Source organism: Antennarius striatus, chromosome 23 (assembly GCF_040054535.1).
Source record: "Antennarius striatus isolate MH-2024 chromosome 23, ASM4005453v1, whole genome shotgun sequence".
NCBI lineage: Eukaryota > Metazoa > Chordata > Actinopteri > Lophiiformes > Antennariidae > Antennarius > Antennarius striatus.
In genome coordinates this window covers 4,416,551-4,438,269 of record NC_090798.1, presented here as the reverse complement: position 1 = coordinate 4,438,269, position 21,719 = coordinate 4,416,551, and the positions used below count along the sequence as shown (strand labels likewise).

General features: G+C 38.8%; 3 protein-coding genes across 3 annotated transcripts; 2 read left to right on the top strand and 1 right to left on the bottom strand.

The window, feature by feature from the left end:
- The first annotated feature begins 281 nt into the window (after nucleotides 1-281).
- On the top strand, nucleotides 282-7,615 carry zgc:77880 (zf-DHHC domain-containing protein). Its single transcript, XM_068308223.1, has 9 exons — nucleotides 282-411; nucleotides 1,340-1,428; nucleotides 1,556-1,629; nucleotides 2,449-2,561; nucleotides 2,664-2,725; nucleotides 3,456-3,576; nucleotides 3,687-3,759; nucleotides 3,919-4,099; nucleotides 4,199-7,615. Exons 1-9 carry the CDS (start codon nucleotides 287-289, stop codon nucleotides 4,288-4,290), a joined length of 930 nt encoding a protein of 309 aa, XP_068164324.1. The 5' UTR covers nucleotides 282-286; the 3' UTR covers nucleotides 4,291-7,615.
- Nucleotides 7,616-9,215: 1,600 nt separating this feature from the next.
- Nucleotides 9,216-16,612, bottom strand: LOC137590961 (uncharacterized). The gene is made up of 11 exons (XM_068308823.1): nucleotides 16,481-16,612; nucleotides 13,899-14,089; nucleotides 13,467-13,607; nucleotides 13,128-13,266; nucleotides 12,741-12,915; nucleotides 11,942-12,083; nucleotides 11,484-11,621; nucleotides 11,196-11,245; nucleotides 10,957-11,097; nucleotides 10,736-10,812; nucleotides 9,216-10,159 (listed from the first exon to the last, which is right to left on the bottom strand). Exons 1-11 carry the CDS (start codon nucleotides 16,610-16,612, stop codon nucleotides 10,073-10,075), a joined length of 1,413 nt encoding a protein of 470 aa, XP_068164924.1. The 3' UTR covers nucleotides 9,216-10,072.
- On the top strand, nucleotides 16,350-21,058 carry LOC137590895 (type I phosphatidylinositol 4,5-bisphosphate 4-phosphatase-B-like). Its single transcript, XM_068308737.1, has 7 exons — nucleotides 16,350-16,617; nucleotides 17,527-17,708; nucleotides 18,243-18,349; nucleotides 18,796-18,913; nucleotides 18,999-19,051; nucleotides 19,179-19,269; nucleotides 19,441-21,058. Exons 1-7 carry the CDS (start codon nucleotides 16,539-16,541, stop codon nucleotides 19,582-19,584), a joined length of 774 nt encoding a protein of 257 aa, XP_068164838.1. The 5' UTR covers nucleotides 16,350-16,538; the 3' UTR covers nucleotides 19,585-21,058.
- The last annotated feature ends 661 nt before the right edge of the window (nucleotides 21,059-21,719 follow it).

Sequence of the window (21,719 nt, the reverse complement as noted above, 5' to 3'; positions counted from 1 at the left end):
TACTATTTTTGAACATTACGAGAGAAAAAAAGGCTTTGTAACAGTTTAGTCAAGAATGTCTCGTCCAGAAAATGCTTCAGCAATGAATTCCAATTTGATGTGGAATGTATAATTTGACATTTTACGATGTGAGTAACATAAACCGTAAAGCACGATGAAATGCATTTCATTATTGTCATGTCCATTTAACTTGGAACTTGAATTTCCTACGATGAGAAGGTGACTTAAACGTCACCACGCGCTGCCTTCCGGAAGAGCGGCACGAGGGGGCGGAGCCCGAAAGAAGATGGCGTCTCTGCGCTGTAGGCGAGATCCCTGCGGCGTCATCTGTCTTATTTTAACCTATTTCAGCGTTTTTTACGCGGACTACGTGGTCATACAGTATGTCCTCATCCCAGCCTACTCGGACAGGTCGGTACTTTGAGCCTTCATGTTGTTTAAACTGTTAAAATCCGACATGACAGGAGCACGCCTGTCTTGTCTCTCTCAGCTGACAGGTCTGACAGCATCCTCACGTCCTGTCTGTTATCCGCGAAATCCACAACAAACGCTTTCTTTTCACATTTAACATTCTTTCAGATTTATGTATTAACTGTTTATGGCGGGTTTTTATTGAGGGCTGACTCGATAATATGTCACTCAGCTTGTTGTAATGTCACTGAAGATTTAAAGTGTCATTAACCAGTCAATTTAGTTAATATTAGCTGTTGATTTTACATTGTAATCGTTTTTTTCCATTGATTATTAATACATGCTTTTGCTGCCTCCTGATCGTTCGTTTATTGATCATCTGTTTACAAGAACAATTTAAATGCATAAATAAGTTTTTTCCCCCAGATCTAATCCAAAAGTCTCCTTTTCTTGACTTGTCTAGTATGTTAATGTTCCTCCCATAATGAAAACTGTCTGTAGTACTTGGTAGAGATTATTTATCTGCTTTAATGCCGCAAACATGGCATTTGTCAGGAATCTTAGCCAATTCCTTGTGGATAAAAGAACTCCAGATATAAAATATTCCTGAATTCAGCTGCTCGAACCACCTTCTGCAGATTCCACTCACATCTTTATGTGGAATCCTGTCCAAAGCTCTGACAGCTGTGATGTTTTGCTGTAGGTAGGGAGTTCTCTCCAGCTTCAGCTTCATTCTTCTTCCTCCAGTACGTCTGGATTTACTGACTGCAGAAATCAATAAAGGGGGATATTTGTGTCCGAGTTGTGAAACACACTTGTACTCTTTTTTGTTTTAATCTATTTAAAATGTGCTTGTGTGATTTGATTATTTAACAGCTGATAAATAGCCTGTTTAGCTAATAAACATGGGTTTTTCCTCCTCTGATAGCATGTGGTGTACGTTCCATGGAGCAGTGTTCAACCTGATTCTGCTGCTGCTGCTGGCCTGCCACTCTAAAGCTGTCTTCTCAGATCCCGGTCAGTAACTGTCAGCTCATATCTGGAAAAAAAATAAAACAAAGTGAACTGAGAGATTCCTGGAAAAATATCCTGTGAGTGACTGATTGTGATTGATTGATTAATGGTGTTATGTGTTTGACCCCAGGCATGGTGCCTCTTCCCGACACAGCCATAGACTTCTCAGATCTTCGCTCGCAGTCGTCTCGGATGAATGAACGGGTGAGTCACGTCAGAAAGACTCCTAAGACTCGTCACCGTGAGAGCGCTCCAAAATGTGTTCACAGATATTTAAAAAAAAACTGCATAATGTTCAGGAAAAATACAAGTTAAATAAAAACTAAAAGCTTGATGGGAATTTTAACACTTAAGGCTAACTTTTGAGCCCGTTGCTGATTCTACCCCTCTTATTCTAATAAGTAGCTCATGGTGTCTCTGTATTTACAGTTTAAAAGCTGTATTTATGTCAGCTTTGTGGTTTGTATGCTTATTGGCTATGTGTTTATGAGCTTAAAGTCAGACGTCTTTAATGTGATGTCTGTGTTTTATATTGGGTGAGACAGAGACGAGAATTACGTATCAATCTTTGGTTGTGTTTTTGTTTTCATACATCTGCTGGAGGTTTAGTTTACGTCAGATGTATTTCCAGTGAAACCTGATCCAGAACAATGAATATGGGAAAAACACACAGGTTCTTTGATAATTTTGGAATTAAATGATTTTGAAAAGTAGGTGTAAATACGTGTTTTCTATTTAAATTTCTTTGTTTTCATATTTTGTTGCTAAAATGGAAATTATTGCTGTCGTTGAGAGTTCGTCAACAAGTTGCTTTCAATAACGTTTTTTTAACTTGCCTATGGATCAGTGGTGATTATGCTGGGTCCTTGAATATAAAGCGTTTCTTGAAAAGGATCCGGCTCTTCCTTTATGGTTGAAGCAGAGAGCAAACATCCCTACAGGGATTAATGAAGGGTGACAGTGTTTATGTGTGGTTGAGCATCAGTCAGTCTGAGTGTCGGCATCTCCTCCTGCTGCTTCCAGGGCTGTGAAGGTTGGACCGTGTGCAGTCGCTGTGAAACCTACAGACCTCCCAGAGCGCATCACTGCCGTGTCTGTCAGAGGTGCATACGCCGCATGGATCATCACTGTCCCTGGTGAGAGGAGAACCATCCATCCATTTCCTCCTCTAAACTTTACCCGCCTCTCTCAACCTCTTTGTCTTTTTCTCATACATCTTTCCACGTTGCGTATTTCAGGATCAACAACTGTGTCGGAGAGCTAAACCAAAAGTATTTCATCCAGTTCCTCTTCTACACTGGTGAGTACATGCCGGACACAGTTTCATGTTTGCACTGGGCCCGCTGCTCTGGTGACTACAGTTAGTGTACAAACATGTCCGCTTGTGTGTCACACCTTTGTTTGATTGCAACATTAGAGACAATTAAAAACAAGAACCAATGCAGTCAGAGACTGCAACATACCGCGACAGCCCTGAATTCAAAATTTTACCCTGACCTATTTGCATAGGTCAAAGATCAGAGCTAGTGCGCTGACCTATTTTCACAGGTCAAAGCAGTAGCTTTGATATACTGTTACACTGGCCTTCTCCCTAGTCTTTCTATCTTATCCAGTTCCTGACTGTACAAAAGTTAAAATTTGACCTTGACCTAGCAATGTTCTTTTTGTTTCATCCATCTGCAATGGTTGCGAAGATATTTGGTGGACTAACGGATGGACTAACGGACAAACACATAAATGCTGACCCTTACAATACATCAGCGCTTTGAAGCGGGATGTAACAAATGTCAATCGGGATTTTTTTGAGGTGATTAGAATAAATCGTTGGACATGTGGAAATAAATCACTGAGAGGTCGATGTTTCTCCCCAATCTTCTGCGGTAGAGTATTTTCACATTGACTAAGTGGTGGAAATCCAACATTCACCAACAGAACAACCTCAGAAAACAGTAGATTCAAGTCATCTGTTGAAAATTACTGTGTTTTATCTAAAGGCAGAAAATAAAAATATTACAGTTCTGTGTGTTCAGGCATGGCCAGTCTGTACTCCCTGGTGCTGGTGGTGTGGGCCTGGGTGTGGCGCATCAGGAATGAGAGAGAAAGTGATGGGGAGAAGGACGGTGAGGAGATGCCCAGCAAACACCTGATAGTGTGAGTCGTCCGCAAAAGAACCTTCAGCTGTGTGTCGACGATTCTGTGTGAAACGGGCGCGGCATTATGTCTGCCTGCAGTGACTGGTTTTTTTTTTACTCCTCTCTCAGTGCTCATTACATCATCCTCCTGGTGGAGTCGGTGTTGTTTGGCGTGTTTGTCATGGTCATCTTCTACGATCAGGTACTCACACGTTTAAAGATCACGAAAGTTTGCAGCTGCTTTGTCTACAAGCACCAAATGTTCCAAAAGTTACACTAATATTCTTGTTGTAACAACAGCCGCAGAGGCCGTAGGACAGCATAAGGGTGCAACGTTTTGATGATGCGTTGTTTCCTTCAGTTGGTCTCCATCATCACAGACGAGACTCCCATAGAGCAGATGAGGAACAGATTGATGGTCAAGGACAGAAGCTCGTTGTCTTCCCCCTCTTCTTCCACCTCTTCCACCTCTTCCACCTCCCACCACCCGCCGCACACTCGCAAACCAAAGCTGGCTCTGCTGCGAGAGGTTTTTGGAAGAGGTGGGTTCATGTCTGTGACGTCCTCTCAGCAGTATTTGCATCAGCACCGACGATGAATCTCAGATCTGACACAGGAAGATGTTTTATGTGTCTCTCCAGGTTCGGTCTTTTTCTGGCTTCTTCCTCTCCACTCCAGCCCTCCGTCAGTCGGTGGCATCAGCTACTCTGCCCTGCCCGACTACAACGTCTGAACTGAGGTTTTTCTTCGTGGTCGTGTGAGAACGATTACGTTTTCTTCCTAACTGTCTTACCTTTTTGGACCCTAGCGAGGAAGAGGACGAGACGAATGAAGCGAGAGAGAATATGTGTTGGCTCAAATAACTGGATGCTTGAATAGTGTGCTGTATGTGTGTGACTGTTTCATCTGGAGCTGACAGAAGTTCAGCTCCAGACCCCCAGACTCATGAAAACCTGCTTCAGTCCTCTCATAGCAGCTCAAATGTCCAGGTTCTGTCTCAGACTTTAGTTTAACTGTCTGAATTATTTTATGACTTTGACTTCTATAGAAGAGTTGAGCTCTTGTGGACACTGGAGTTCGACTGATGGTCAGATGTTTTACGTTACTGACTCTTTCAGGTCTAGAAATTGAAAACACTCAGACCCAAATATTGAGGCAACAATCATATATTTATAAGTCGGCTATAAGTATTCCAAATAAATCTGATCATCATGAGACACAAAACTTTCCCACGGCAGTCTGCAAGATGCCTACTGCTCTGATGGGCATTATTAAACATAATAGGTTTGTTGTTGGGTCAGTATTTATGGTAAGAGTTTCCAGCATATAAGCTTCCACTTGTTCCTCCCTCTGAGTTTAATGAAGCGACTTAAAGCTTTCAGAGGAGGTCATCTTCCTGTTGCAGTTGCATGCTATACACTATAAAACCAAAAGTGTGTGGACACCTGATCAATACGCCCATATGCAATAGATAGACTTCTCCAAAATCATGTCCGAATTCTGATGTTTTGGATTTGAACATGAGTTAACTCCAACCGCTGTTTGGCGATCGTCCCAAAAGTGTTGGATGGGTTTAACTTCAGGGTCGTGTCTAGGTCAGGAAATTTGTCACACTTCCCTTCAAAGAAACCAAATCACAAAGCCCGAGACTGAATGTCTGCACACTTTTGGCTATTTAGTGTATTCATGACTCCCCAAGAGGAGATCGCTCACGTCCTGCACCTTAAACGCAAAAGGCACTGTATGTTTTCTGCAAGTAGTTCATTATTTATTCTCAAATCAATCACTTTCACTCAAGATATCAATGATACTCCAACAGCACTGTTTGATATGGCATTCCATAGTCATCTGTTACATTATCTGAATGAATCCCACCAAATTACGTCATGGAAATAACAGTCAAATATTTAATGTAAGTAGTTGGTACCAAGCAAATCACCCCAACTTCCACACTCAAGGGGACAGTATTCTGCTAAATCTCAGTGAAGGTATATTTCTTGACTTATTTATTTTTTCTAACTGCTCTGTGGAGTCACCTCCACCAATAATTATGTGTTTATATATGAGAGGTGAAGTTGCATTTCAGATTGATCACGTTTGAGATTAGCTGCTGATGTAGGATCAATGATTATGTCTACATTGGTGATTCCAAGCGTTACTCTAAACCACAATCCACACATATCTACACTAATTAAATGGCGACAACTAATTCCATGTATAATTCTAGATGGTAGGGACACAAAGGCAACGTCAGCCCTCTGAGGGGTTTTTATGTATGTGTATATAGTTGTTATAAATCTGTGTTTCACCTGAGCTGAACGTGAGATTCAGACACATAAGGGAACATTATTACAAGTGCTTCAATGGATTTATTGAATGATCTTGTTATTGATGATGGTCCTCCAGGAGAAAAGCTTCCCATTGGGAGACAAGATTTGCCCTGAAAAGTCTTGAATTTTAAATCATGCGATGTTTTATGGTGCGTTCATGAGTAACTGATATTTATTAATGGTTCTTGATGCTTTTTAAAATATGTTTAACAACAAAATCAAAATTTATTTCCAGGTCTTTCCAAGCAAATGTAATTTTGGAGAGTTGTTGGTAGTGGTTATGGACATGTGTAGCATTGTCAATGGGTTTGAGAAGCTGCTTTCAGCAACATAGAAAAATATTCAGTGTGTCAGGCTTTTACTAGTCTAAAGACTACATATTTCCAAAAGTTCTGACTCCTGCTGCTGCAATCTTTGTCACTAAATATACAACTAATCAGTATTGGAAAAAATCAAACGATATGTTTACTCTTGTTCAAATTTTTGATAAAATTTTTGTTGCTTTTATTCAGTTTCTGACCTGAAATGAAAATAAAGAAGAAATCAAATTTGAGCTGCAAAGCGTGCAGCCAAAGTTGTCACTTAGCTTAGCATTGAGACAGGAAACAATCAGCCAGCAAGCAAACATCCCTCAAGAAAGAAGATTTCTCTTTTTTTTCATTTAACAGCTGAAACTTAATGAAAGAACTATTGAGAAGTTTTCTTGAATGTTTCTCATGACCACTCCTCAGCTCTCCTTACCATTGGACATCATTGCCATGTCATTGCACAGGTTTGGTTGTAGCGGTACGTAGGATTCATATTTTATATCCATGATGTGCTTTAATCTTGAAGGGATCTTTACTGAAAATGTTGTTTTGCTGTTTTCTATTGTGACCTGGGTTAAAATACAAGAAGGTTTGAAATGATTTTGTGGATATTTGTAGAAATCAGGAGGTGCGTGACTTTTAACAGAGAGAACGATGGAGGGAAAGTATAAAACAAAATTCTCTCTGATTTTATAAATTAGAAAAAAATACATCTTAAAACATTTTGAACCACAAGTGTTTTTGCCCAGGTGTTTTTTATCAGGGTTCTGGTTCTTGCTCATTTGACTTTGATAAAAATGCAGTTGATCTTTTTTTTTTGCTTGTTTTGTTTTTTTGTTTTTTTTTATATTGGTGTCGATCAGGGTGTGCTTGTTTTGGTTCATGCATGCTAGTAGTTACCCTGCACCATTACTTGAAACAACCCAAGCGCACCCAGTTTGGAATGCGTCTCAAACAAAGAGGGCCTGAAGCTAATACTTAGCCACCAGCTAATCATTTAAACATTCACCTTCAGTTCTATTAGCCTGCTTAAAGTTTCAAAGCCCACAAACTTTATTGACTTCTGTGGACAAACAGAAGAAGATGCATGAATGTCCCAAATGAAGTAGCTATTGAACTTAATTTCAGGATGCTGAGTTGATGCAGTTAATCGTTATTTATTTAATCATTGAAGTTGGTAAAGAATCTTTTATATTTTGTACTATTTTCTCCCAAGGAGCTCCTTCATCTCATGAAACTATTGGCTGGTTACCCAAATAGTTAGTTTCACACCCAACAAAACAAGGAGTTTAATATCAAGTGACTTCTTAATGAACTTGTTTACAACCAACTGATGTTTTGTTTCTTGTTACTGTTTTGAACTGTGACCTGTGTATTATTCCTAATGACATGCTGCTCTGCCTCGTTCAACTGGAAGTAAAACGGATGTCTTTCAAACACCTGACTATTTTGGTCTTTGTCATGGGTTTTTGATATTTGGCTAAATAAACGGATGAAAAGATTGTTACAAAATACATTCAGACAGACCTTAAAATTTTAAAAAGGAAAAAAATAAATGTGTGAATATTTTCAGATGGCACAAACCAATACATTTTTAAGGATGGCTACATTTCTACAACTTTAGTGGTTGTAGATCAAAGGTATTAGAACTTATATTGGACTTACAGTATATGTCTTGTTTAGTGAAATATTCATTTTAATGTTTTTACCACTCTTGTCAAGAACAGGATTAGGACCCAAACACAGGACACCAGTAGAGAAGTTTTCCTCCATATCTTAATCAGGCAACGCAAAAAATCCAGGAAACACAAGAGCATGAGTACAAAACAATCCGGTACAGAACAAAAAGCTAACCAGGCTTAAAAAGCCTCAGGCTGATCAGCCTGATCAAGTCCAAATGTCGAGATGAGGGACAGGTGTGGAGACAAGACTTCGCCCAAAAGTGACAACTCTTAGCTATGCTATAAATTTAACACATATTCGCTGCGTGTTCCTACCTTACACTAATCAAAACCAAGCTGACATTTTTAAGAAAAGTCTTAAGAAAAGACATTCAATTCATAAGAGAAAAGAATCACTTCATCTTTAACTGGGGATTACTTTCTTGTAATTACCATGAAAAAGATCACTTAACAGGTAAATGATCTTGGAATTATGACAAAGAAACTTATAATGATCAGGAAGTTTTTTTGTTATTAGAAGTACCTCATTAATATGAAAAATATGAGACAGGATCTTTTAAATATAGTAAAATACGTAATTATGTGACAGAATCCCATAAATTTGAGACTATATCTTACAACTAACATAAGAATTAGATAAGCTCCTGTGCTTGTCTTTCTCCGCCTTGTTCAGCAGATCCACAGCATACCCATAAGAAAAAGTCAGTGGCACGCTGATGTGAATGTCATCCACATGAAGTAACATTAATAATTCACAAGCTCTCATTCGTCATCTTCCAGGAAGGAAATGGAAGCAGATTAAATGAGAAAGCTGTATGGTACTTTATCATATTTACAACAGGATGTCATAGTTTTTAAATGTGAAACATTTGTAATCAGGTGTAAAAGGTTTTAAATTTATTTATAGAGTGGAGTTGTTGTAACTTGGATTGACTTCAGTGTTTTATGAGAGTGTGTGCACGTGAAGTTGTGTTGAGTTGAGACAGAATAAATGATTTTATAAATACTGGCAATGGTAATGGAGACTATTGTTCTCTATTGTCCTCCGTGATAAACCAGCTGGAAAACTGTAACAGGCTCAAGCAGACTGAGCAGTTCTTCACAAAGAGCTGGAGCATCTGAAGCATGGATCGTTAAATGAGTCACTCCTATCCAACAGATTTATACTGCAATCATAAAAGATGTTCGGGAACTACATGTTGTCAAATATATCGTAACTGAACTGTTCATTTAAGTTTCATACTTCCGTCTTAACATTTTCGACATTCAGATGTTTCATCCTGTTAAATAATACAATGCTTTTGAAGGTTAATTTATTATAAACAGAGAAATCACAGACACAAAAAAAATGGTAGAAAATAAAACATAAAAATAGAAAAAAATGTTTTTCAAAATCCTCCTTTTGCAATTCCATAGTCAAATGTTAAACTTTACAACCATACCATGAAAGCACAAATCCAATTCCTGACTATGAGACAACATGTGACAATGCAATTAAGTACTGGTACAGCTTGGTATCAAATTTATGTTTCAGCAGGAGTATACAAAAACTGCTGGACTTGTCTCCTCAAAATGTGGTGGAGAAATGGGGCATGGGTTAGGTGAGCGGGTTAGGTTAGAATTAGTCACAGCCTTTGTAGAGCACAGTTAGTTGGGCTGCTCAACCATTCGGTAATATTTTTCTGATCTATCTTTAGTCTTTTAATGACATGTCAAAGAGACAGGAAGAAGCTCAGCACACAGTGTGAACACAAAGTACAGTACACAGGCCTGTAAAACAACATTTGCATTTGAAGGATGTGGGGTTTTACACTGCTCGTCAACCCCTGTATCTGCTTCATATTGATTCTTGCTAATACACAACCAGAGTGTGGAGATCCCACTGTTAATACTGTACTCCTCAACACATTAATCTGATTTTTTTCCCATGTTCTTTTCCTATGATCGGTACATACTCCACTAAAATGTTGCTCTGTGTTTAGTATTTGCATGAATTGGAATGTAACCCTTCTGTAATAACAAGCATCATATCTTCCGATTGGTGTGAATGAGCAACCCAAGCAGGAAGTGACACTAAAGACAGGTGGTAATGTAAGATTTCCACTTTACATCAACTTTAATCCCAGATTAAAGTTAATAAGAAAGATGAAAATACATTTCCATACAGGGGTTCATGGATGTTCATGAAGGTTGCTCTAGCTGCAGTTGTCAGTGGAACACTGCTGACTTACTGTCAGTGAAGAGTCTGTGGGTATCCCTCGTCTCGCCAGCTCATCTTTAATCTGAGGGGAAATTAAAAAAGAGTGCTGCAGAGATTACAGAATATCTACTTTCTCTGATGTGATCATACTGGGTAAAGTGAGACAAAATTTCACACACATCTAAAAATCTAGCCGCTCAACCCTCATTAGCTTCTTTCAAAACATGAGTTTTCATGATCTGGAAATCAACACACAACTGTCTTGTTTTTTTTTACTAAGAGGAAATGACTAGGCTTTTCTGTCTTTGTATGATGTTTTAATTACACATGGAAATGACGAGAGACTGTATGCAAATAAGGAAACACCACAACCTGGCAAAGAATGAGGGAAGCACAGACTGAATATCAGTAAGGAAAGGCTAAGAGGACAGAGGTGAACATAGGCCGGTGAAGTTGTCTGACACAAAATGGAAAATTTAATGTATAATATAGAGATTCCTAGATGGCAAAATTTAAGATTTATGTATATAAAAAAAAAAAGTGAATGGAAATTAATGTATCACCACCAACAAGCAGCTGGTGACAGACAGACAGACAAGACAAGACAAGACAAGACAAGACAAGACAAGACAAGACACGACCAGACAGTCTGACTGACCTTTTGTAATAAAGCACTGATGATGTCCTCAGACAGTGGACGCAGAATGGATATCATTGCTTTCAAACCAATAACAACTACAAACACAGAAGGGTGTCGTATCTCAGTACAGAACACAGTTACCCAGAAAAGCTTCTTAAATGTGAGGAAGTCAATGCAATCAAGTTTGGCATTTATACATGTACGTATCCGAGACCATAATAAGCATGGGTTATGTTCACCTTGGTTGGAGCCTGCAGTTGTTGGAGTTTGTGTTCCATCATCAGGTGTTGTTGAAGAGGTTGTGGTTTCGCTAATGGTTGTATCAGTTGCGCTGGTTGTATTTAGTGGTGTAGTTGGTTGAATGGTTGATGTTATCGAGGCTGGAACAGAAACATCGATAAAACATCGATTGCCTCATGCTGTAAACCAATAATGGCATTAAAAACAAGAAAAATAAGGCCAGTTTTGCTTTACTTACCATTTCCAACCCTCACAATGACACATCGTACCTCTGAGTGATACCTAGTACTGCAGAAAGAACATGGTAACGTAAAGCTCCTCCACCTGTATCAACATCTAAATCATATTTTAGGATATTTCAAACAATTTCATAGAAAACCATAGACTTATAGAGATTATATTAAGAGTTCAGAGAAAGTTAAATGGAAGGAAACAATTCCAACACTTAGATCACAGATGTAATTTTAGCTGTTTCTAAGGTTATTTCCCATGTAGTTTACTTTAAGGCAATGGTTAATGAACTGACTTTGACTGGGCGAGAAAACAGACAGGGTGGCTTTGTCCTGCTTCATCAATTGATGGCGTCCATCTGAGGGTATATTCTCCAAATCTTACTTTACCCCGATTCATATTGTGTGGCCCGCTGAACTGCAGATCTTGACCTCTACACACAAAAAAGAAAACAGATGTCAAGTTAAACATCCTCAAAATGATATCATACATAAACCAAGGGTAAACTGTTTTCATGATGTCATTACTGAAACACAGCGATTTTGCAAAATGTGCATCTGGTTTTTGATGCTTTATTACAGTCAAAAACAATATTCACGAAACAACATCATGCAAATGTATTATAATGTAAAATGTATTATGCATCCTGCTGTAGTTGTAAGACACCAGATTCTATGTGCACCCCTGAGTAAAAAACATTTCTGTATACTGTATATCTCTTATTTAACCAGTGAAGGGATATTTTTGACTCACGTTGACATCAATACTACAAATTTGATGCTGATTGCCAGTTGCTCGTTGACTTCGATGTTCAGCTGAGCTCCATTGAGCGGGGTTGGAGGCTCAAACTTTGGCAGATAAAGTCCCTCTGTGCAGCGTGGTGCTGCTAAATCCACTGGAACAAAAAGATAAGCAGAAATGTAAGCAGAGTTGGTTTTCTGGGGGGAAAAAAAATCCAGTTTGCCCATCCATTCAGCTGATCCGCCTCTTTGGTCCAGATGGAAATATATCTTCAGCTGTTACCATGCTCACCGGCCTTCCAGTAGAGGAAATGTGATGTAGTGCCTTGCTAATGTAGTGCACACTTTTACATGAATAACAAGTAATGCAGGACCATATATTATACACCACACATACAAATGTTCTGGCCTTTTTGGTGCCTTTCAGGTGGGGAAAATGGGAAAATGCTAATATGTCTTGAAACATGTGCATGTGCATAAAACATGATGAATTACCATACAGGCATCTCTATACAGGCTGAATTTAGGCTAGAAATCCAGCTTGTTTTCCTTCGTACTAGCCCTGAGTCTTAATCACCTTTAAAAAGGAGTTAATCCCATTTGTTTGAATCACATAATCTATTTCATCCTTTGTGGTGATTCCAAATACTTTGCCATTAATGCACTATGCTGGTGTCTTTAACAAATAGCTGATTTACATTTCAGACCTACTCTTTTATTATTTGAGCATGCCTTTGTTGAGTACGTGCCTCCTTTGCTTGCAGTGTTAATCTGTTTTATGAATCAGTGTTTATAAAAACAGGAAGTCTTACCTCTGTAAATAAACTGGACTGGTACTTTGCTGATAGGTGTGTGGGTAGTTTTCAGCTCCTGCTCACTGTTTTGAGTCATGAGGATGTTCTGCCTGGGAAAGTCCTCCATCATCAGCTGTATCACGTATGGTCCGATCGCACTGTTATTGGTTGGGGTGAAGGATAGGACACAAGACTACACACAGACAAAAAAACAAAGTTATAAAGTTATTATCTTTCCATCATCTTATCTTGAGACACGCCCACTGCCTTTTTCCCCCCAGCCAATCAAAACATTGACACCAAAGTGTCAGAATTTGATTGGATTTTAATATTGTCACCTTCAACATATCCGTTTGTCAAATAGCTGCAGCTTAGTTTGATTCAAACTGCTTTAAAACGACTCACTGATGACAGGCTGAAAGCAGATGGTAGGGTGCAGTCGTCACACTCCAACAAGGTTGCATTTGCGTATCTGCATTTAACCTCATCCCCATCAGGGTCGAAAGCCAATAGGTTCAAATCCCTGTGACAGTTTGAAGGAACTCTGGCAGACCAAGAAAAAAACAGGTTCTTTGATTGTGGAACCCCCAACATGAACTAGTCAGCCAATTTATGTCTTGTCTTCATAGCTAAACTGGATTATGTATGATTCAATTACTTATTTTCCACAAACTGAATTTCAAAAAAATTGTCACATGAATCAGTTTGTGTATTTCAAAAGAACAGAACCAGTGATGGGCTTACCTTATGACTGGCAGGATGGTTGTCTGCGGTGAACTGTTGGCTCTGCCCGTGTCCGAACGTGTCCTCAGATCCACCAGATTAACAGCTCTCCACACTTTAACACCATTGATGTTACCATTTAACCAGTTACCACCTCTTAACCTATCATGGAAGTTCAAGATAATGTTAGTTTTACTACATGAGAGTTTGACATGAATTATAAATCCATATAAATCTTTCTTTCGGCATGATCACATGCTCAAAAGCCACAGTTAGGCTCTATTTTACACCAGACAGTGCAAATGACATGAAATGTACTTTAGTCTTTAGGTGAGTTGAAAAAAAGGAAAAATTTGGTGGAAAACTTGCCTGACACTGTGTCATGAAAGCCCATCAGCATGAAGTCACACACTGGGATTAATTTTGTTTTTTCCATTGTCATAATATACTTACATTAGCTGAAATGAAAAATTCCTGGGGATCTGTCGAACCATGATTCCCTCTTTCTGACACCAATCTCCGCTGCTCTCTCTGGAGATGACGTTCAACGTGAGAGACCTCTGAAATCCGCACGCCCCTGTGAAACATCTCCACGTGTCAACCTCATCACAGGAGTGGAAGTTGAGTTTGTAGCGAAGGACCACCTGCAGTGAGTGATCCAGACAGGATGTGTTACATTAGTAATCCACTAAACAAAAGAGCCGAGTCAGCTGGGAAAAGTTGTTGCACAGTTTTTGATCTTTTGACATGCAACTATTGATGAAATATTGATTCAATCATTCATTTACAACACCCGCTTACTGATGAAATTATTGTTTTCCTGAACTACTAACATGGTCAAAGTTCTATGCTTGCATAATAACCAAGTGCACTTATATTCTAAAGGTAAAGGAAAACTCCATATTGATGTTCTTTTTTTTTGTCAAAAAGAAAAATGTTGAGAGCTCAGGATTGCATGAAAATCATTAAAATTGGTAAAATTATCATAAAAATGGAAATTCCGGTCAAATACAGGATTCACAGCACTCATCAGAAGAACCTGAAGAAGTCAGACTCACTGTGTATTTCAACTGAATGAAAGAACCAAGTACAGCCAACTTTTATCTCTAAGACTACAAAAATATCAGTTGGTGCCGTAAAGTCACCAAATGTTTCAGTGTCACTTGATACATCTTTGACTGACATTTAAAGAACAATAAACAATGCATACAAGGGGAGAGGTATGGCTTGAATTCATGTTGATCATTCCTGGTTTTTAAAATCTTTTTCTCTCTCCCCGTCCCTCTCTCTTTCGCTATAGCTTGTGTTCAGGCACTGGTTGGTTTAATTGACTTAATTCTCTTTTGGATTTTGCGTCAGTGTGATTACTTTGTAATCGGGTTCTTGTGAATGAACATGCTTTTAAAAATCTAAATCTCTCTCTAACCTGCACCTTCTTAGAGAGAGAGAGACCCAGAAAGAGTTGAATCTGTCTCAGAGACGACAGAGCTGAAAAGCTTTTGTTTATACAGCGTTATTGTTTGTGTGTCTTAGTAGGACAAGCTGATGAAAGACAAGACGTATGAACAATGACCTCTAATAATGTAAATACTGGAAAAGGAGTAACTTGCAGTAACAAAAACATCACTATTCCATAATGTTGATACCAGACACTTGCTAGTTTGTGACAAAAACATACAATTTCATGATATATTTCATGTATACGTTAACATATATAAAAGCAGAGAAATTAAAAATGTACAAAGATAAAACAGCTACTGCACTTTCTACTCCCCCACCCACACCAAATACTTGTTACACGTGTCAGATTCCAGAAAGTACATTAAACTGTACATACAGTGACAAATTCATCCGTGGCCGGGTTTCCCGGATAGTAAGTAATCACTGTTCCATGAAAATGATTCGCCAAAGCACAGCAGGCCAGCAGCAGCAGTAGTAGCACAGAGAGCAACATGTTGGATGTGACAGTCTCTTAAAACAGACACTTCATATAAATAGCCACTCCTGTTCTCCGCCCATTTTACTTTAGTCCACGAAGCAGGTTGAGATTAAATAGTTTATTAGAACACGGTGGTATGAGGAAATATCTCCTGGTGCTCATGTCACTCTAGTACATCTGTGCCTGAAGGCACAGATGTACTGTGACCAATTTTCAACTGTATATATATATATATATATATGAGTCAAAGTCAAAGCCAACTTTGTCATATGTATCATATTTGGACGACATACAGCACAGATGAAATTACAGTTCTCTCAGACTCACGATGAAAAAAAAAACACAAAGTATGACACGAAACATAAAGGATGGTAAACATTTCTCGACACTCTCTAATCCCTTAAGGGGAAAGTGATGTGTGCGCAGTCCCTGAGTTGACAGGGGGGAGAGGGAGACAGAGGTTGTCAGGTACTGGGGGGGGGGGGCAAGGCAGGGAGGGAGTTGAGCCTCCTGACCGCCTGGTGAAAGAAACTGTCCTTGAGCCTGCTGGTTTTAGCCCGCAGACTCTGCAATCTCCTCCCTGATGGCTGAATGGTCAGGATGCTCTCCATGGTGCCTTAATGTCTCTTGGCCACTCTGATGCCTCATGACAGGTTGGCCCTAGCTGTCCTTAGGCCCACTTCATGCCCAGCTCTGAAGGCCGCGTGCCCTCAGGAGCCTGTGGACTTCCTGTCAGCCATGGTTTCTGGTTGGCCCGGATGGAGACGGTCCTGGTGATTGTGACACCGTGAACATTTGGAGTGGAAAAAAGTTATTTCCTTGTGGGGATTTATAAATTATTTATTTTATTTGTCTATCTGTCTGCCTGCATGTCTCTCTCTCGGCACATGACTTAAGTGCATTTCCTACTACAGTACTAAAAACCCGACCAATCAAACCGCACCTTTGACTCCGCCCCTTCCCTATTCTCTCGTTCATTGGTCGGGTCTGCTGTCCGTCAAGGATGACATCTTATGCTAGTCATGTGAATTCTCGTATATTTGAAGTTTCTTTTCCGCCTTTTGTGTTATGTGCGTTACCAGAAGCCTAAACAGACCTGTTTTGGGGTTAAATTCCCTTCAGTCCCCCTGAGGGCACAAAAGTGGACGAGGACGATGGCTGACGGGGAAGAGACGCCCCTGCTGTCCGAGCAACACGACGGGTCGAGCGGCTTGTCTCCCGGGAACATCCCGTGTGGGTATCCGTCCGGACCGCCGATACAACAGTGGTTTGGTTCCGACCTTTCGATTCAGAAATACTTTATCTGTAGATTTTTGAACGAATAAACTGTTTGGCGCAGTTAGGAGTATTTCGTTAACTTTTTTTATTTATTTATTTATTTATTTTTATTAGTTTGTTTGTGTTTCTGGCATTTCCGGTAAGGATATCTGTAAACAATGAAGTTTTAAGGTTTACCCAAAATCAAACGCTTTGATTATTAATTTGATTAATTCACAGTGATGTGCAAAATATTGACTTTGAAAACTTCTCTCATGTTTGTGATTTTCTCAAATAGGGACGATAATTGATCAAAACGATCAGATGAAGTTGAAGTACCTGTTAACTCCTATTTTCTAATAACACTTCCTTTACATTACATAATTCCATTTCTGAAGTTCATCCCTTTGATGAGCCATTCATTGATAATTGATTGAATAGTGCCGTGTCCACACATGTGTTATTACATAGTTTTTGCTGACCTACACTTGCCTCATCATCTGTAATTAGTGTGATAGTTAATGTTTATAGAGATCTTAATGTGATGCAGTATCTGCTGTGATTGTTCCTCCTGTCTGATTACAGCAGGGGTAAATCAACAACAGCTTTGGTCGCTGTCAGCAGCTTTGCTGCTCTTACTGCCTGTTTGCATTCATATTTGTGTCCACATGTGCAGGCAAATTTGTTTCTAGTGATGTAACAAGTTGTACTACATGCTTAAGCACACAAATAGGAATGAGTAAAGTGTACCCTGTAGCATATACTGCAGGGTACACTTTACCTGTCTGCTCTTATGATCTCAATATGCAGAAATTGACAGGATTGTTCAGCCTTGTATTGTTACTTTACAAAAACAATTTCCTCCTGCATGTCTTTTTCCTCCAGATTTGGAGTCCTTACCTAATTCAGTGGCACCGGGTGAGCCTCCTCCCCCCTACTCGCCTCAGGGCAACTCAGCGAGCAGCAGCACTCCAGTCGTCTGCTGTAGGGTTTGTCACAACACTATATCTCTAGTGGGTAAAACACACCAAAGCGTGGTGAAGTGCAGCATATGCAACGAAGCTACGGTGAGTCACTCAGAGGTGGATGCAGATTGGATCTGTGAATTAAAAAAAAAAAACTTTTATTCCACCTACTGTACCTGAACAATGGCTTCACACTTGAAACAGCTACAACTTACATGTTGAGAATAGAAAACTGCTTTCTTTTTTTGACAGAATACTTTTTCCTGGTACTGCTGAATCCATCCTCTACAATTTTTATTGATTGTTATATGACTTTGTTTCATTGAAATATTTTTAAAAATGCAAAAGGTAGAATGTTAAGAGTAAATCACTCACCAAACAAGATCTGTGGGTTTATTGCCAAGTTCAGGATGTTTTCACTGATTGTAAAGTTAGATAAGTGCAGTCAGAGAATACATCCAACTGTTATTCTGAGTGTCGGGTTTCAAAGTTTCTCACAGAACTTGTTTCCTTTCATTGGCTGATCTGAGACTGAGGCTGAGAAAAAACAAACAAACCAATGAGATAGAGTTTTCGGAAAGCAAGAAAAATCTGGATGCTCAAACTGAACACTTGTCCTCATCTTTTTCCCTCTAGCCGATAAAAAATGCTCCTTTTGGAAAGAAGTACGTCCGCTGTCCGTGTAACTGTCTACTGATCTGCAAAGTCACGTCACAGCTGATCGCCTGTCCAAGACCCTCTTGGTGAGACCTAGAACCAGTGTGGGTTGTTTTTTTTACACCTGTCATCTGTGGAATCCATTCATCCAAAAGTCATTTTTACCTCCGACATACAGATGATGCCACTTAAGACCCGGTTTGTAGTTCAAACTACGTAGTTATATGTACAAATAATATCAAATTCTAAACCAAAATGATGAAAATAAGGAGGTATCTATTCCACAAAGAGCATGAACCCACCTAAAAAAAGGTCCGCAAACTTGACCACCAGCTGTCCTTCCTCTCAAAAAGTAAAACCAAAAATATAACAGGCATTCTGGAGCTGCTTGTTTAAATGAAAGAGACTATAAATTCAATCAGGAGTGTTGGTGGGAGGGAAGAAGAATACCTCAAACTGTGTCTGTAATACTGAACACAGAGTCATGTTCATTTAATTAGTCAATTTTTTCCATGTTTTCATCATTTGACAGTGAACGCATCATCAACCTGAGAACAACTTACACTGAAAACAGAAGCATTGGAGCGCACCCCCAGCCGGTCCCTGTCTACATTCGGGTCATCTGTGGACACTGCTTCCATGCGTTCCTGGTATTCCTTAATCACAACAAAATCTGTGTTTGGTGTGGAATTATTAGCTGGTGTACTGACTCTTCTGTCCACTTTCTTTTTCCAGTGGAAGAAAGTTTGTCCCAGGATCTTTCTCCGATGTCCACACTGCAGAAAATTGTAAGTACTCAATTGACTGTGTGTCTGAGTGGTTAGGAAAAAATTAATCCCAACTTCATTCTCTGAAAAATTAAAGAAAAGAAAAACCAGTTTGACAAACATTTTTGTTGAATATTTTTATTTCTAGCTCCTCTGTTGACCGGCGGTACCCCAAACGGAGAGGCCTGATGTGGTTTCTGATTTTTGTGATCACGTTTGGCATCTATGCTGGATTTATGGTGAGTGTCAGTCTGTGAAGTGGCGTTTGAGTCATTTTTAATTTTTGACGATGCTGAAGAGGTTTGAGCAAAGCCCCTCTGGTGCAGTACTTTAAATGTATCAAGATGCTGAACAGGAATAAAATGCCCAAACTGCTGTGTCCAAAATGTTTTCCATCTTTTTTTTTTCAGGCTGGTACGTTTAATTCTGCGATGGCCAATCCCATAATGTTCGCTTTGTGGGTACTGTTTTTTCTGCCCCCTTTATTAGCCCTGAGAAGAACCTTCATCTGGTGTTGTATGAAAATCAGCTACCCCGTATCCAACATCACATAGAGAGGAAGAGAGGAGCAGAGGTGTCGTAAACTTGGAAAAAGGGGGAAGGATGAAGGGAAATAAAGATATGAAGGATGAGGAATAGCTGTCTGATATGTTCACATATATTCATTTAGTTTTACATAAATATTATTAGACAGGTCAATTTCGGTGACTCAGAATTTTAAGGTAGTATTTCTTCTGTAGAAATGAAATGATAATAAAATGTGATAAGATTCAGGTTCACCATTTGACAGTTAGGTCCTGGTTCCAATGCATTTTATTTCAATTCAGTCAAACCAATTTTTTAAAAAAAAGGAATCAAACTAAATGGAAGGAAACAAAAGTTGTTTTTTTTAACTTAATTAGTACAATCTTTTATTTAATTCTGTTTTTTGTATATTTTCCTGATCCAAACTGAAGTGTCTTAATTCAACGTTCTAAAAATTAAGTCTAAACTCTAAATTAAAGTATTTTAATAGCATGTAAAATGTAATGCTGATACACAATTTCAGAATAAAAGATCACATTCAAGGCAAAGTTTTTCTGCCATATTGACTTGGTGCGAATAAAAAAGCATAAAATGTGTTTAACTAATTCCGAGAGACCAAATAACCACTTAAACTTTATTATCTTAAAATAATTATTTGAACAAATACATTGTGTTTACTTAATCTGTCCTTATTATGGTTGGGAAACTGTACAGTAATGCATTTACAGGTTTGATTTAATGTACAAGCTTTCATTTATTCACCCCAACTCAACATGATAGAACTTTGCATTAACTTTATATTGAACTTTTGTAATAAAGTTATATTTGTAATGCGATTAAAGCACTTGATATTATATTCAGGACTTGTATAATAGACACTTCTGCGAAATTGATTCATGCATCGACCAAAATACTGCCTGATGCTCAGTATGTTTGCAGGTATCACTTCTATGCAATATAAAAATGAAAACAGTAGCAAAATATTTTGGGAAATGTGCAATGTGAAAATATACAGCTGCAGAAAGCAGTCTGTAGCTTAGCGTGAAGCCTGGAAATAGATCACTTATTAATTGCACTATTTTAATATCTATACAAAAATCAAGTTGAGCTTTATCTGGATGTGTGGCTCGCTGTCATGAGCTTCATATGTGATTGACAGACATCACTGGTCTTGATCTGATTAAAAATGATGCCTGTCTATTGTTTTAGCAGTTGTTTATTTGTGTGTTCAGGAACACAGATTACTTGGCTTTAAATAATTTATGTAAACATTTTATTCATGCTTTGTGGGCACTTTGTCCTATAATCATGTCTTGTTTCACTCTGGGGTAACAGAATGACTGTTAAACTGGATTTGAAATTAAATGTAACGCTGACAATTTCAACTTGAACTAAAACTAAAGTGCCATTATTAGTCACTGTGAAAAATGTTGCACTACATTGTTGTACTGTTGTTGTTTTCACTACTTTTCTGCTGTGAAACAAATTATATTTTTAACAAAATCTTCTGTGTCTGATGTCTGTTCTTTAAGATTATTCTCAGTTTTCTTGATGACCTCATGCATGAAATCACTGCTTTACTCAACAGTCCGTTATAGTCGCCTGCAGACGTCTTATTTAACCATTGGTAAAAGGTGAAACAAACCATTAGCACCAGCTCCAGCATTACAAGTTGTTTCCAGACTACGTCACAACAAAACACTTATACAGTATTTTCTGCACTATAAGGTGCACCTTTAATGAAAGGACTATTTAAAAACTTTTTTCCTATATAAGGTGCACTGGATTAATAGGCTCACTGTTGGTTTTTGAGAAAAAAGCTTTTAGATGCCCCTTATAGTGTGGAAAATACCATAATTGTTTTTCAGAGGTTTACCAGTGTTAAATTATTCCCTGCCCTTGGAAACCTACTGCGTGTAGCACTAAGCCTCAATATTCTCCTCTATTTGAACATAACATATAAATAAGATCTATCAAATGTAATGTCAAGAGTGAACAGATTTATTGAAGGTATTTGTCACTGGATCCAGCAGAGGTCTCTGTTCAGTGAGGCGGTGCCACACGATTCCCACTGCATTTATTTTGTCCCCTGTGCATGAGGGTGTTGGTGGAGATGTTTTTAATTTTTAATTACTTCCACACACACTGACTGATGAATTGACAA